The sequence below is a fragment of the Chrysemys picta genome, chromosome 12, assembly GCF_011386835.1.
Source record: "Chrysemys picta bellii isolate R12L10 chromosome 12, ASM1138683v2, whole genome shotgun sequence".
In the NCBI taxonomy this organism is placed as follows: domain Eukaryota; kingdom Metazoa; phylum Chordata; order Testudines; family Emydidae; genus Chrysemys; species Chrysemys picta.
Window position 1 is genome coordinate 17,490,390 of NC_088802.1, and position 17,044 is coordinate 17,507,433.

General features: G+C 47.0%; 1 protein-coding gene across 2 annotated transcripts in view; it reads left to right on the plus strand.

The window, feature by feature from the left end:
- The window catches only part of LOC101938721 (butyrophilin subfamily 1 member A1-like), a 35,964-nt gene that overhangs the window by 17,119 nt on the left and 1,801 nt on the right, over nt 1-17,044 (plus strand). For both annotated transcript variants that reach the window (XM_065563242.1, XM_065563243.1), the window contains 5 exons: nt 2,940-3,287; nt 6,775-7,056; nt 12,024-12,128; nt 13,556-13,576; nt 15,054-15,080. In XM_065563242.1, the coding sequence (XP_065419314.1) occupies nt 2,940-3,287; nt 6,775-7,056; nt 12,024-12,128; nt 13,556-13,576; nt 15,054-15,080 (783 nt within the window). The remainder of the gene's footprint in view (nt 1-2,939; nt 3,288-6,774; nt 7,057-12,023; nt 12,129-13,555; nt 13,577-15,053; nt 15,081-17,044) is intronic.

The following is a 17,044-nucleotide window of genomic DNA, read 5'->3' on the forward strand; positions in this document are numbered from 1 at the left end:
CAGAAAAAAAGCATCATTTTAGCCTACTTAATTCTACCACTTGATCAAAGGCTAGAAGAATTCATGTGCCAGATGCCATCCCATTTCCCTTTATGGTTTTCTGATGTTCACCGGAATCACCAGCCTTTTCCTGAGGGATGCCAGGAACATTCCCTGATTGTTTGTTTAAATTCATCAGCTGCAGCAAAATTATTACCAAAATTAAAACCAAAGCGCACAATTCAAAAAACCAAGAGACAAATACCGGTAATTATTGTGCTGCTTCATACCCATACAACATCATCAATAAGTTCATGGAGGACATGTCTATCAATGGCTACTAGCCAGAGGCTGGGAGTGGGCAGCAGGGCATGGATCACTTGATAATTACCTGTTCTGTTCATTCTCTCTGAGGCACGTGTCATTGGCCACTGTTGGAAGACAGGACAGTGGGCTAGATGGACCATTGCTCTGACCCAGTACGGCCATTGTTATGTTATGTTTTTATGTTAAGTCTGCCCCCTTCAGTTTTTCACCTCTCGGATGACTTAAAAGAATGACCAGCTTTTCTTTAACCTGTACTGCATATTTTCCCTGCAAGTACAGCAACTGCAAAAACAGAATCAAAATCATTCCAGCACAGAACAACTGGAATTACAGCGATGAGAGTACCTAGGCCCCCCCCAATGGAACAATGAAATTCCATCATAAGGAAATATTTGCTAAACCAGTCTCTCAGAGCCTCTCTTTGCCCATTTGGAAAATGAGGACTGTAACTTACCTAGCTGACAATTCATTCATGTTCCTCTGGAGTACAGATACCATAGCCTGGGGGGGAAATATAAGTAGACGGACACCTGCCTCCTCCACATCATCTGCTGCTGTCTCATGAGTGCAGCTACCAACTAAGTTGAGGAATGTCCACAGTGCGTTCACCACCAGTTCCCGAGGACCAGCTGAGTCTGCTCGGTGCTGTCAAGTGACTACAAACCACATTTGGCTCACATTGCAGAGTCAAAAACAAACTAACAGCATTTTAATATTTTGGTTTCAACCGGGGTGAAAATAAACTTGAAGGACTTACCAGTATGTTGGAGCCCTGAGCAGGGGGCAGGGCCTCAACCAGAAGGGGTGTGGCCTTGACCGGAAGAGGCGGGGGCTCTGGCTACAGTAGTGGCGGCTGGGAGCCCTGGGCCCTTAAAATTCCCGAAGGAGCCCCGAGGGCTCCTGGCTGCCGCCACTACCCCAGGGCTCCGGCAGCGGTGCTCGGGCAGCCGTTTAAAGGGCTTGGGGCTCCAGCCGCCGCTACCGCTCTGGGCCCTTTAAATCGCCACCTGAGCCCTGGGGTAGCAGCGGCGGGGCTCCGGCAGTGATTTAAAGGGCCAGGGGCTCCCAGCCACCGCTACCGCAGTGGAGGCCCCAGCACTTTAAATCGCCAATGGCTCGCTATTGGCCACCTCCACTACCCGGGGGCTCCAGGAGCAGGGCTCTTGTGGCAATTTAAAGGGCCCATACAGGCTTACTTTCACCTCTGGTTTCTACGCTTGAAACCCAGTGGTATAAGTTTTGGGTGGATCCTCCCTCCTATTTTTTTTCTCTATCTCTGCAGAAAAGGCATTATACAACTGGTTGAGATTTTAAAGACAGGTCATTGTGGGGGAGATGAAACTAGGAAACCTCTTGAGAAAATGGGCACCAATTAGCACCAAGCCCTAAAGAGCTATGGCCATTTCCAAATTGACTATGTACAGTAGAAGCTCAGAGTTGTGAACCCCTGGGGAACGGAGGTTGTTCGTAACTCTGAACAAAACGTTATGGTGGTTCTTTCAAAAGTTTACAGCTGAACATTGACTTAACACAGTTCTGAAACTTTACTATGCAGAAGAAAAATGCTGCTTGTAACCATCTTAATTTAAATGAAACAAATTCAGAAGCAGTTTCCGTACCGTGTCAGATCTTTTTTTATAAATTTTCCCCTTTTGTAGTAGTTTACATTTAACACAGCACTGTACTGTATTTGCTGCTTTTTTCTTTTTTTTCTTTTTTTTTTTTTTTAAGGGGGTGGGTCTCTGCTGCCTGATTGCATACTTCTGGTTCCAAAAGAGGTGTGTGGTTGACAGGTCACTTTGTAACTCTGGTGCTCATAACTCTGAGGTTCTACTATATGTAGATTTCAGAAAGGATTGAAAATTCAGCTTGAATCAGAAACCAAGTGGCTTCATAATAATATAACGCCAGCTCTGATCAAATGTAACCATTTATATTTTTTATCGATCACCTTAAGAACATAAGAACGGCCATAATGGGTCAAAGCAAAGGTCCATCTAGCCCAATATCCTGTCTTCCAACAGTGGCCAATGCCAAATGCCCCAGAGGGAATGAAGAGTACAGGTAATCACCAAGTGATCCATCCTCTGCCTCCCACTCCCAGCCTCTGGCAAACAGAGGCTAGGGACACCATCGCTGCCCATCTTGGCTAATAGCCATTGATGGACCTGTCCTCAATGAATTATAGCCTTGGCCTTCAGAACATCCTCTGGCAAAGAGTTTCACAGGTTGACTGTGCGTTGGGTGAAGAAATACTTCCTTTTATTTCTTTTAAACCTGCTGCATATTATCTTCATTTGATGACCCCTAGTTTTTGTGTTATGGGAAGGACTAAAGAACGCTTCCTTATTTACTTTCTCCGCACTAGTCATGATTTTATAGACTCATATGCCCCCTTAGTTGTCCCTTTCCCAAGCTGAAAAGTCCCAGTCATATTAATCTCTCCTCATATGGTAGCTGTTCCATACCCCTAATCATTTGTATTGCCCTTTTCTGTACCTTTTCCAGTTTCAATATAACTTTCTTTGAGATGGGGCATCCACATCTGCAGGCAGTATTCAAGATGTGGGCGTGTCATGGATTTATATAGAGGGAATATGATATTTTTCCTTGTGTCATGGTACTTTTCACAGCCCAGTTCACTGTCATCGGACCGAGTCAACCTGTCATCGCTATTGTGGGTGAGGACATTGTGTTATCCTGTCACTTGTCTCCCCCGATGAGTGTTGAGAACATGGAGGTGAGATGGTTCCGGTCCCATTACTCTTACCTTGTGCATCACTATCGTGATGGAAAGGATCAGACTGAAAATCAGATGCCGGAATATACAGGAAGGACAGAGTTTCTGAAAGTTGACATCAGAAATGGAAGTGTCGCCTTGAGGTTACATAATATCAGACCCACAGATGAGGGACGATACGTGTGCTATTTTGAGTCAACTTCCTTTTATAAAGATGCCCATATGGAACTGAAGGTGGCAGGTCAGTAGTTTGTGCTTGTATTTCCTTTAGCGATAACATTTGATCTTTTTTCTCATTTGGAACTCAGTACCAAATAAGCTGGAAGCTTTTGGCATGTGTGTTTCTAAATTTAAGGTGTTTTTTCTACTTGTTTTGGCTCACCTAAGAGAGGAAGAGGGACATCCTCCTGGGTGGATAACCATGAGATAGTTGCTATATCTTGAGAACCCAGGGACAGCAAAGGAGCCAGCATGAGCCTCACACCACAAGACCCAGTTCCTCCAAAGACTTCTCCTGGTCAGGCAGCCTTGTTTTAGCCTTTCACTTATTCAGCCAGACCCAGTTTTCTCTCAGTGTCTCAAATGCTGTCGGAAACTGAGACAGCAGAGAGACAACCGAATAATCATTCAATGAAAAGGAGTTGTGCAGGCGAATGAAAAAAGCAAAGTAATGGTGCATTTCTTAATCAAAATATCTCCTATCACAGTCAAGTCCTGTACTTTTATGTACACACTGAGGGCCTGATCTGAAGCCCGTAGAAATCAACCAGAGGTTTTCCAATGTCTTTGAAGCCGGGTGTAATATCTTCAGTAAGTTTTGTCTGAAGCCTTGAGTCAGGCGAGGTGAAAAGAGTTTAATCGTCTAGGTCAGTGGTTCTCACCCAGGGGCCCAGGGCTCCCTGCGGGGGCCGCGAGCAGGTTTCAGGGGGACCACCAAACAGGGCCGGCATTAGATTTGCTGGGGCCCAGGGCAGAAAGCTGAAGTCCCACTGCATGAGCCTGAAGCTAAAGCCTGAGGAACTGAGTGTCGCGGGGCCCCATGTGGAGTGGGACCTCGGGTAATTGTCCTGCTTCCTACTGTCTAACGCTGGCCCTGGCTTTCATATGCAGAAAAACAGTTGGTGTGGCAGAGGTGGGCCTTGGAGTTTTTATAGCATGTTGGGGGAGATAGGGTTACCATACGTCCGGATTTCCCCGGACATGTCTGGCTTTTTGGTACTCAAATGCCCGTCTGGGGGGAATTGCAAAAAAGCCGAACATGTCCAGGGAAATAGGGAGGCAGCATAAGCCAGAGTCCGCCTGGCTCCAGCATGATCCGCCGGGTCCGCAGCGCAGCCCAACCGCCCGGCTACATTGTAGCGAGCTTGGGCGGGGGCACAGCTGCAGAAGGCGCCGAAGGGGCAGCTGCTGCCCCCAGAGGCTGGGTGGACTGCGCGCCCCAGCCGAGCCTGCAGGACCATGGGGAGGCCGGGCCTAGCCAGCGGCTCGGGCTTCCCTCGTGGGCGGGGACTGCCCGGCCACTGGGGGACCCTTCCTGCGGCCCCGTCACCCCACGCGGCAGGAAGGAGGCTGCGGCGCGGGGCGGGGAGTGCAGCGTGTGCCAAGGCTGCAGGGACCCGCGCTGCCCCGGTCGCCACTGAGTGTCTGAAGCCCCCGCCAGGCAGAGGCTGCCGGGGGAGTGGGGGAGCAGGGCTGGCGGGGGGGTGCAGAGGCTGCAGGGCGAGGAGGAGCAAGGCAGACAGAGGCATAGAGGCTGCAAGGGCAGGGGAGTACAGGGGCAGGGCAGACGGGGGGCGCAGGGGCGGGGGGGTGCAGGGGCTGCAGGGCGAGGAGGAGCGGGGCAGGGGGGCACAAGGGCTGCAGGTGCTGCAGGGCAAGGCGGGAGCAGGGAAGCACTTAGCAACCCCCAACCAAGATCAGAGAGGGAGGAAGGAGGGGGAATGTGGGGTGCTCAGAGGAGGGGGCAGAGTTGGGGCAGGGACTTTGGGGAAGGGGTTGGAATGGGGGCAGGGAAGGGGTGGGGTTGGGGCGGGGCCGGGATGGAGTTGGGGCGGGACCAGGGCCCAGTGGAGTGTTCTCTTTTTTAAATGTTTGAATATGGTAACCCTAGGGGAGGCCTCAGAGACAAAAAGGTTGAGAACCCCTGGCATAGGTTGCTTTCATTAGACAGGAAGAAAATGACTGAACTTCACTATAGGAACCAGGTTACCCATGAGAAGCAGCAGAGATGAGCTGTGGTCCATGATCATAAAGGCCACTGAGAGATCTATTGAAATCTGCAGGACACCTTCCTGAATACGTCATTAAAAGATATTCAGCCACAGATACCAACACTTTTTCCATCACCTGTCTCACGCTCAGCTGCTACAGATCTTGGGAAATTGTGAAATCGTGATGTGACTGCAGATGTCTCCTCAGTACTTTTTCAGCAATTTACCTTCTAAAATGGATTTGAAAATGGGCATTGATGGATAAGATTGTGAATATCCTAAGACTCCCGTTATGAAGAGAGGTCTAATTTCTTTGTGGAAGAGGGACTGGCATCAGAGACGATGCATGGGGGGTGGGGCATGTGGGGTCACATACCCCACCCCATTTGCTGCTTGGCTTGTACTGAGCATGCTCAGTAACACTGCTGAAGCCGGCTGCCCTCACTCTGCCCTCCCCCTACTGGCAGGCACGGGTCGTCTCTGCCTCGCACCCTACTCTTTCGAAAGAGTGGCCATCAATAAGTGGCCTAATGGCTCCCATTAGTTTGGCACTGTCCAAGAGCAAGTGTTTGTACACTGCTCTCTCAGCACATCCTGAGCATCTGTCAGCAACAGTGGATGAAACTAAGGGTCTGTCTGCATTGCAGCCAGGGGCGTGAATAGTAGCTCATGTAGATATGCCCACGGTAACAGTCCTGCAGCTAGCTTGCTAAAACTAGAAGTGAGCGTGCCAGGGCCCGGGCTTCAGAGCAGCTTTCACCCCCACTGGGAACATACCCGCTGGAGCAGCTGCCAGTGAAGCCCATGTTGTGGCATCCTCGCTTTTACTTTTAGCGAGCCAGCTAGAGCACAGTTAGTGCTGATCCATCTACCTGAGCTGCCATGGACACCCAGAACTTCAGTGCAGAGATGGCAGCGGCTGTCTTCTCCTGTTCTAACCCTTTCCCTGTAAGCCAGACAGGGGCCTTTTTAACTAACATGACTTATGCACTTTGTGCCACATGGCATAGAGGGCCTTCACCGCTGCCTTGCATCTTTGTTGGTTTCTTGCTTCAATCTTAGCTTTTTCCCAAGTCACTTCGGTGGCTTTCGATTCTGCTTCTGTTGTGCATTGCCAAGCGTTTTTTGTGCTGAAGGTTTAAATACTTACTCCTTATGCTGAATAATGATATAAGTTCTAATGTTAAAGAGACAAGTTGGGCCAGGTAATATCTCTTACTTGATCAACTTCTGTTGGGGAGAGAGCCAAGCTTTCTAGTTTACACAGAGCTCTTCTTCAGGTCTGGGAACTTAACTCAGAATGTTCCATCTTGTATTTACCTGTTACACTCTGGGTTAGTTTCCCAGACTTGAAGAAGAGCTCTGTGTAAGCTCAAAAGCTTGTCTCTCTCCACAATGGAAGTTGGTACAATAAAAGTATTACCTTGCCCTCCTTCTCTCTAATATCCTGCGACCGACATGGCTACAACACCACGGCAGAATATAAAATTGAAACAATTTTATTCCACTCTCCTTCAGCTCTAGGTGCTGCTCCTCTCATCTCTGTTGAGGGATATCAGGATGGAGGAATCCGAGTGGTGTGCCAAGCGGCCGGGTGGTACCCAGAGCCTGAGGTTTTCTGGAATGGTCTCACTGGACAATATGTACCATTGCTGTCTGAAAGAAAATTCCAAGGGGCTAATGGCCTGTTTGAAACAGAAACTTCTATAATCATAACAGAAACCTCAAACCAGAACATCTCCTGTTCCATTAGGAGCACTCTCCTCAAACAAGAAAAGGAATCAACAATTTATGTAGCAGGTCAGTTATCGTCCAAGCCACAATGTGACCATCAACACGCACGAACCCGCAATTGGGTAACAATGTTAAAATGTGTCTATACCAACGAAAACCACCTTAGAAACAGCCACTAAGCATTATTATGTATGCAAATGAATAGTGATTGAATGGTACATAAATAATCAAACAGAGGATGTTGTGAAGGCTAAGACTATAACAGGGTTCAAAAAAGAACTCGATAAGTTTATGGAGGCTAGGTCCCTCAATGATAGGCCAGGATGGACAGGGATGGTGTCCCTAGCCTTTGTTTGGCAGAAGCTGGGAATGGGCGATAAGGGATGGATCACTTGATGATCACTTGTTCTGTTCATTCCCGCTGGGGCACCTTGCATTGGCCACTGTCGGAAGACAGGATACTGGGCTAGATGGACCTTTGGTCTGACCCATTATGGCTGTTCTTATGTTCTTATTGTGCCTAATTCCTTCCCAAGCTATTGTCTCCCCACAGCTGAACAGTAGCGGATTTCACAGCCTCACAGGTTTGCTGCCCATTGGAGGAGAGATTACCCAGACTGTACCTTGGTGATATTCTTAGTGCAGCATGTTTTATTTATGCTGCATAGATCAGTCCTTGAAGTGAGATGGTCACAAACAGCATGCAGGTGAAACCCTCTGTCAGAAATTTCAGCTCAGACACCACTGCCTTGTTCCCTGGGAACAGTTCTGCTCCAATAATTCACTCTCCTTAGAGAGATTAAGGCAGAGGGCGAACTTTCTGGCTCTTTGCCACAGTTCTCTGCTGAAGAAACTACAGCACAAAGCTAATCACTGAACGAAATGGACATTGTCTAGAATCAAGCACGTGGGTTTATTACGCACAGCGCTGGCCGAGTGTCACTTTGCTTATCAGGGCTCAGAGACATTGCCAAACAATTGATTACAATGGATTATATAGGTTTTTCATGGGCGGAGGGAAGTGACGGGGTGGGTGGTCCCGAGCCCCTAGATAGGTCTAGCAGCAAGACAAGATAAGCACAGTAGCCAGTAGTCTAAAGATTACATAATGTCTCCTCCCATGGTTTCAGGTTAACAAGTAACATACAGTTAGTACACAGGTGTTTTTCTTTAAACAATGTATAAAGTGTATTAGTATAAAATATATATGTTGAATTCTGATTTGGGGTCATAGGAATGAAGTAGCCGTTCTGATTGTCCAACAGGTACATACCTGGAGGTTAAAGCAAAAGACATTGAAAAGTACATGGCAATAGAAATTGTCTTTCATGGTGCTCATTTGTGTTTCTAAAGGCACACGCTGGTATCTGGGAGGGAAAAGGGAGGAGGTCATATCTCATACTGACATGCTTGATCCTCTTCCATGAACTCAAGGTCGGCGTGTGGGGAGAGCATGGCAACCTCCTCTTGCAGAGGAATGGATACAGACCCCGACACAGGGCCCCTTTCATTCCTTTGGTCTGTTTGCAGCTTCAGCTAAGAGTGCCAATTACTGCTCCCCATCTGGCGTTTTGCTGACCATGCCTATTTTAGTAAAAGGCAAGGTTGTCTCTTGTTTGTTCTGCTTCTCTTTGCTAATATTGTTCACTGTTTTCTGGGCCTGTCAGCCAAACTCTGGACTTCGGGCCTGTAAAAAGAGCTGACAGCCTATATCAGGTTTATACATAAACAGCACATGGATTTTGGCCCTTCAATCACATTAAAGCGTGTCTTGAGAGACTGAACAGGGTTCTCAATCCAAGGAGAAGAACTTGTAAGACTATGTTAACGGTGCATTCAGGTGCCTTCAGGTTTGATCAATGCAAACAGCCTACACTGATTATGTGGCGTGGATTCACTAACAGTGGGTATGTGTCTGGAAGGTGCGGGCCACTGACACAGTGATTCTGGCAGGTAGAGCAGCATTTCCAGTCTGTACAGCAGTAGGTGAGGCAGACTGGCTTTTTGGCAAAATGGAGACGTAGCGGAGTGAACACTCACCGCCACAGCGCCTCCTGCTGGTTACCTCGGGAATTAGCTCAATTCCAGCTCTCGGCGCACCTTCTGCTGGCCGGTGTCTCGCCTGCCGCAGGCCCCGTGTCCCTCCCGGATCCCAGTGCCTCTTACCTTGGGGTGCCGCCCCACACTCTGGGTCTTCCTCCTAGGGGAACTCCTTCCCCCTAGTCCCACCTTGCCTCAGTGGCTACTGCCAGGCGTCATCTAGCCCCCTTTCTCTGGGGCAGACTGCAGTCTGTAATGGCCACTCATCATCCACAAGGGGGTGGGACCAGCTGCCTCTCCCTATCCCCAGGCTGCACCTCTGCAGCCCCAGTACCTGCTTAGGCCTTTACCAAGGCCTCAGCCTGGGGAGTTGCCAGGCTGGAGCTCCCCAGCTCCTCTTGCTCTTCCCCAGCACTGCTCTGCTCCAGGTACCCTGTGCTCCCAGGCAGCCAGGTCCTTCCCACTCCAAGGCTGGAGTCAGACTCCTCCAGCTCCTGCCCCCCGGCCCCTTATCAGGGCCAGCTGGACCTGATTGACCTGGCCACACCTGTGGTCAGCTACTCCCTCAGCTGCTCTCACTCCTTATCCCAGCCACAGCCCTCTCCAGGGCAGCTTTTAACCCCTGTTCTGCTGGAGTGGGGCAGCCGCTCCACTACAGGAGGATGTGGAGTGGTGTGGTTTCCCATCTCCGTGTACAGAATAAAACCAGTTTAACTGGTCAGAATAAATGTTCATTGCCAGTTTAAACCTTCCAAGGGAATTGAATCTTTCATGAACTGTCTTGATTTCTAGGAATGTATTTATTATTCTTAACTATTTGCTGGATATTTGGGGTGAAACTGACTGGCAGCCCTTAATACACAGTCATGGTCCCTAGTGTATGATGATAATGTTGCTGTCTATTTCCCACACCTGTTGTTATTCTAGCTGACTCCTCATATATTTTGATGTTGTATTCTTCATTGTCCGTTACTTCCTCCACACACACAGAGAGACTTTTCCTCCATTACATCATTGGATGTAAATCCTCTCCATATCTTGATTAACATTCATTACTCTATGTATTACTAGGAGGTTTTTTCTTGTTTCCCAATTTTCTGGCTTTCTTATTGATTTTAATAAAAATCTCTAAAGCTTTGCTTTGCCCACAGTGTGAGTCTTCACCCTACACCTTGAGGATCCCTAAAAGATATTGAACTCGTTAGTTTGAGTTCAGTGTAGCCTGATTCTGGGACAAGAATCCTCTTGCCCTCAGTCTATTAATCAGATCAACTGGCAACCAATACAAGTATTATTAACCATTAAAAAGATTAGGCAACACTAATCATACCTCTCTAGCTTTTTCTTCTTTCTGTTCTGCATCCTTTGTGACCCTTCTGTTCAGCATCCTTTTCATGTTTGCTGTGCAGTTTTCTTGGTCAGGATGCAGCATTCCACTGCAAATTAGAAGTATCCAAATCTTCTTTGCCAGAAGTGTCATTATAGAAGTTTCCAGGCTGTTGGTAAACACATGATCAGCCTGTAACTCTGGGGATCACTGCAGCTTTCTTTCTTTCTTTCTTCTTCCTTTTCTCTCTGTCACCATCCATCTTGGGCATCTGTTCCTCAAATATTTGTTAATTTTTTCCAGTAGGCAGTCATAGAGAGTGGTTAGTCATTCCATCCACAATCCATGCACCCCATTTAATCCTCATGCTTTCTAATTTTTCATTCCTCTCAGTGTCTCGTGTTTCTTTCTTTGATATTTCTGTGTGTTCCTCAATCGTGTTTTTTTCTCACATTTTCCCACTGTTTATGTTACATTGTTATAATTGTCTTATGTTGTTAGGATTAGTAGTAGTAATTTGAGAATGTTGCCTTTTAAGAACTCTAAAGTTCTGGGGGGAAAATTAGAAGCCAAGAAATTCATAGTTAAGATTAAATTACAAGAAACCCACATTTTTGGAAAACTGGAAATTTGCAGGTAAGATAGTTAAGTCTTTTTAAGTCTAATGTTTTTTTTTATATAAAGGTAGTATAGACTCAAACCATTGATATGTGTCTGGATTCTTCACTTTAGCAAAGTTTTCTGTGTGGGTAATTTTTCTCTTATGGGTTGTTTGTCAAAAACTGTTCCCTTCAACTATAATGAATTATTATATGTGATATCACAGCCAGGGCCAGCTCTAGGCACCAGCAAAACAAGCTGGTGCTTGGGGTGGCACATTTTTAGGGGCGGCATGGCCGGCGCCAGAATGCTGCCCCTAAAAATGTGCCCCGGCCGCCCTAGCTCACCTCCGCTGCTGCTGCCACGGCGCACGAAACAGCTGATTCGGCACCGCTACTCGCCCTCCCTCCCAGGCTCTCAAACCTGGGAGGGAGGAGGAGAAGCGGCGCCCGCGCCACCGCCACTCGGAGTCTCCCCCTCCCTCCCAGGCTCTCAAACCTGGGAAGGAGGGAGAGATCCCGAGCAGCCGTGGCGCGCGAAACAGCCTTGAGAGCCTTGGGGGAGGAGGCAGGGCTGGGTATTTGGGGAAGGGGCGGAGTTGAGGCGGGGCCGGGGATGGGGTAATTAAAGAACGGGGGGTGGGGGGTGGCCAAAATTGTTTTTGCTTTGGGCGGCAAAAATCCTAGAGCCGGCCCTGATCACAGCATTGAACAATATCTCAGCAGTGAATCAAGCCAAGCCAACTTACTCACTGATACTGTATATCACTGTTAAAATGGTTCTAACCAAGATCATTTTTAAGTCAGTTTCTGATCACTTTCATAGTGTAAACAGGGCCATCTCTGATTCCTCGTCTCACCCAAATTCTGCTGTAAATGTATATATTTGTAATAAAAACCATTTGACCTTTTGTCCTTGCTTCCAAATTGTCAGAGAAAAACAGAGTTTTTACTATTTGTTTAGGTACTGTCATTTGTTTATAAGAACTGTCATGTATTGCATCCCCTTCCTGTCAGTTCTTTCTCTGCTTTCACAACAGTAATGTCAATTCAATTTTTTTTTCCAGAACTTTTTTTCCCGACGAAATCTCCCTGGATCACCATTCTGTGCACGATCCTGTTTATTCCGTTTTTTTTTATTGGCCTCTTAATTTATCTCTTGAAAACAAAAGGTAATACATTAAATTAGGAAATAAACTATAAAGAGACATTCTCGTAATAAATAAATAAAAAGATGTTTTAATGTTCTACAGTGATGGTGATGACTCCATAGTTAAGGTTGTTACTTTATTTTCAGATTATTGCAAAGTCTGTTTTTGTTCCCCTCTCTACAATCCCAAAACGGTGATATCAGCACAAAAAAATTATAGCCCTAGAGCTGTGGGTGATTTTTGTTCTGCAAAATTGGAAGTGATTTGAACAAAGGGTTCCAATTTACAGCATCCTAAATATGGGAATGTTCATCCAAGCTCCATTTTTTTTCTTTTACCATTTCTTAAGAACAAAACAAAGGAGAAACTTAAAACTTAGTGTATTGGACTTTGCAGCTGAGATCTAATGTGCAGAACCAAAATACAGTTGTATAAAGTGGAAATATGCAACACAGATAAGGCCCAAATTATCATGTCATCACTGATTTGAATTGCCTCCGTTTTTCTGTAATGAATCCAAGGGTATGGCCTGACTTCAGAATTAGCCCTGGCTTTCACTCAGCTGTTGCTCCTAGCCCCATCTTCCATTCACACACACAGCCCTCTGGCCTGAGTTCAGTGGTCCTTTCCACCCAGGCTAGCTCACACAGCTCGGGCTGTGCTTTCACTCAGGCTGGTAATACAGTGAGGGCTCAGGCTAAATCACTAGAATTCTGATGGTCCTCCAGTTCCTTCCCATAATTCCCCTGGGTGCCCAGAAAGACAGACAAGTTCTCCCAAAAATCACTGGAAAAGAATCATAGAATGACTCAGCTTAGCATAGCCCAAAGCACCCTGGGATATGTCCCCAGAAACCCTAGTATTGCACAAGGGTGAGTGTGACAGTAGTGAAGACCCAGTAACTTTCCGAGTATGTGTTTGCAGAGCAGCCACAGACCTGGCCTAGGTTAACCTAGATGCTCAGACCCAAGTGCCAATCATTCAAGTTAACTCTGCAATGAACACACACTCTGAGACTCCTGGATCCTGGTTTTAAGATCTGAGGAATCCCAATTCCAGCTGGAGTCAAAGGTTACTGTAGACGTTGAGCTCTTCTGAAAATCAGGCACAGGGTGGATCATGCTGGGCAAGTTAAAACTCAGGAACCCAAACAATGACCATTTTCACTGTGCTTTGTGGGGCCTGGAGCCGAGAGATCTGGGACCCCATTCTGGGTCTTTTGCACATGCCTATTTGCATTCAGAGCAGAGTCACTTTATCTTGCATGTAGTGAACGCACAGACACCTTGTTTGGCCACTCTGCCAGCCTACTCCAGTGCAGTCCCTGGGGGATGGTTTGAAGAGTTATGGGTAAATTTTCATTATAAAGGGCATAGTCTTTTTACGGTGTATCCCTGGGGAAAATAAATGTAATAATAATAGTGTATTTATTTCTGCTTATTTTTTAGGGATGAAGACTGCAGAATATAGTAAGTGTTATTCCCTCTCCTTTCACAGTCTTTTGCACACAGCTGTATCCTTGTTTTGGGGGGGGCGGGAGGGAGTTGCTTGGTTTGGGATTTTTTTATTTCATTTGGTTTTTAATTGAATTTTTAAAAGGTGTTGCAGGGTGGGTTAATATTAAATATGTGGTGTTTCACATTGAAAGGAAACGTTATATGTGACTAAAACCAGGAAGGTTGAATAGAAATGACCCATCAGCCTTAATCTTGGTACTGACAATCTAATGTAATAAAGGCATGAGATTTAACATATACAACAAAGGGAAAATCTAAGGGTCTGATTGAGGAAAGTTTTATGCAAGTATTTAAGTGTCTCCCTATTTAGGGCAGCCCTTAAGCACATGCTTAATTTTTAGGCATGTGTTTTGTTTTGTTTTGTTTTTTTTTGTCCCATTGAAGGCAATTGGCACGTAAGCGCATGTCAAAGTTTTGCACGTGCCTAGACCTTTACTTTCTAATAAGGACATGAGGCACTGAAGGTGGAAAGTTTATATTTCTAGAAATCAAAGATACAATAAATGCTTAAAGCATGTTATCAAAATAGTAATATTAGTAACTTTATTTCCTGTTATTTCAAATCTTTGGAAATGATGATAATGGGTTCAGACCTGCTCCAACTGGGTTGGATACAAAGCCAGGGTCTTTCCATTCTCTCTGGTGAAATTTGGAATTGGGACCATAAGATACAATTGAGGATTTGCCATGGACATCAGTGAGCGAAGCATTAGACCTTTAATGAAAAGGGTTATTTGTTTTTGTTTGTTTTAAATATACACTAAAGTTATCTCCAGGTTAATTATGATGATAATATAGAAATATCAATTATTGGAAATTTCTGTAAACTCCCTATTAAATGTGTAGCCTTTGAAAGAGAACTGCACATGTACTGTGTACGCATTTCTGACATTATTTCATGGTAACTTTTTACTAGAACTTATAACTAGAGATGTTTGGAAAATGTACTGACATTTTGCTCTTTGAAAATTAGTTTCCAAAAAAAAAAAAGTCAAAATGTTTAAAAAATAGTAATAATGGAACCAAAAATCTTTAAAAATATGAAAATTGTCATTTCAAAATGACATTTTAGCACAAAGTATGGTTTTATTGGTTTAAATGGAAAAATTATCTGGAAACTGATATTTTAATTTGAAATTAAACAAAAATTGTCTCATTTCTAAATGTTGATTTACATTTTTTTTTTATTTTGACATTTCCCCACAGAAAAAGAAAGGGTTTTTCCCCATAAGAATCATCATTTTTCCTCCAAAAATTACCATTTCAATTAAATATTTTTTGCAGGGAAAGTCTTCAAACACATTTTTGATCACATTTATTTATAAGTGTTTCCCCCTTTCCACTCCTCACATTTCATTCTGTATAATATTGCTGCCTGCTAATTTAATGTTCATTAAGAGGAGTTCTCATTTCTTCTTCTTGATTGCAGAGTGGAGAGACTGCCTTACAGAAGCAGGTAATAAATGTTCATATTTTATCAAAGCCCAAAGCCCATCCCCCAAAGGGTTCCTAACATTCTGTTCGCCTTTTTGACTGCCGCTGCACACTGAGCAGAAGTTTTCAGAGGAGGGTTGACCATTTTGGTTGGACGTATTCCTGGAGATTTCATCACATGACATAATCTTTAAAGATGAAACTTTAATTCCTGGAGACTCCAGGGAAATCCTGGAGGGTTAGCAACCCTATTTCAGAGAACTATCCACAATGACTCCAAGGTCTTTATCTTGCGTGTCAACAGGTAATTTAGACCCCAACATTTTGTTGGGATTACATTTTCCGGTGTGCAGTACTTTGCGTCTATCAGCATTGACTTTCATCAGCCATTTTGTTGCAGGCAGTTTCCTGGCTCAGAAATCCCTTGTTCTGTAACACCAGCAAGCTGTGTGCCCAGGGAGTTCTGGCCCAGATCCACAAGCCCAGACTGAGGCACCTAACTCCCAGTCTTAGGTATCACAGTGATCCACAAAACCCTGCCTGGCTGCCACCTGAATGGAGGTGTCTGAACTCGGGGACTTTCACTGAAAAATGTAGGCACCAAAGGCCTAAGCTTCTGTTTCTGGGCAGGCACATCGCTGCCTCCCTCAGGCACCTGGGTGCCTATCTCCCACCTAAGCCCCCGTGTGAGTCAGGAGCCAGGGAACACACTGGGGCCCAATCTGGTAGGCGGGCTCAGAGGCCCCCGTTGCCAGTGCTTAAGGTACTCACCCACAGCGGCTCAGGCTCCATGGGGAGCTCTTATCACAGCCCAGCTCTGGTGGCATGGGGGCAGGACTTTGGGGGAAGAGGAGGTAGGGTTACCATATTTCCACAAACAAAAAAGAGGACACTGGGGGGGGGGGGGGAAAGCCCTGCCCTAGCCCCACCCTGCCCCATCCACTCCCTCCCACTTCCCACCCCCTGACTGCTCCCCTCAGAACCCCAACCCCCCCTGCTTCTTGTCCCCTGACTGTCCCCTGCTGAGAACCCCCTACCCTAACTGCCCCCCCCCCAGGACCCTACCTGTCCCCTGACTGCCCTGACCCTTATCCACTCGCATGGGTGGCAGGGTTGTAGAAATTTTGGTGGTGCCCAGAACCCCCCACCCCACCTGCCTAAGGCTCTGGGAGGGGGGTTGGGTGGGGGGAGGAGGTCTGGGGTGCAGGTCCTGGGCTGGGGATTAGGGTGCAGGAGGGGTGCAGGTTCTGGGATAGAGTTTGGGTGCTGGGTGCAGGCTCCGGGCTGGGGCAGGGGGTGGGTGTGCAGGAGGGGGTGAGGGGTGCAGGCTCTGGGATGGAGTTTGGGGGTGAAAGGTGGTGCAAAGGGAGAGGGTGCAGGCTTTAGGAGGAAGTTTGAGGGCAGGAGGGGGTGTGTGGGAAGAGGGAGGGGGATTGGGAGGGAGTTTGGGGATAGGAGGGGATGCAGGGGTGAGGGCTGTGGGTCTGGGGATGAGGGTTTCATGATGCAGGAGGGGGCTCAGGGATGGAGCAGAGGATTAGGGTGTGTGGGAATGAAGGCTGGGGGGTTTGGGGTGTTGGAGAGGCTCAGGGCTAGGGTGGAAGGGCAGGGTAAGGGCAGCCTGTCTTCCCATTAGTGGATGGGGGCACTAGGACCCGGGGGCAGCAGACAGCAGTTGTCTGCGTGTACTGCCAGAGCCAGCACAGCAGACAAGGGAGAGGCAGACAGGGATGGGGGACCCACGGAGGGGGGGATGCATGGAGGCGGGGGTGGCAGGTGGAGGCTGGGGACCCATCCAACACTCCCCCACTCCCTGACTGCCCCCCCCACTCCTCTTACCATTCTGGCTCCACGTGGGTCGGTTTGTGTGTTACACGGGACTACAGAGAGAGGGAGGGGGGAGCAGGGGAGGGCTCTGGCTGCTGGAGGCCAATGGGAGTGGGTCAATCGGCCTAGCCGCCCAATCAGCAGCCACACTCTGCATGG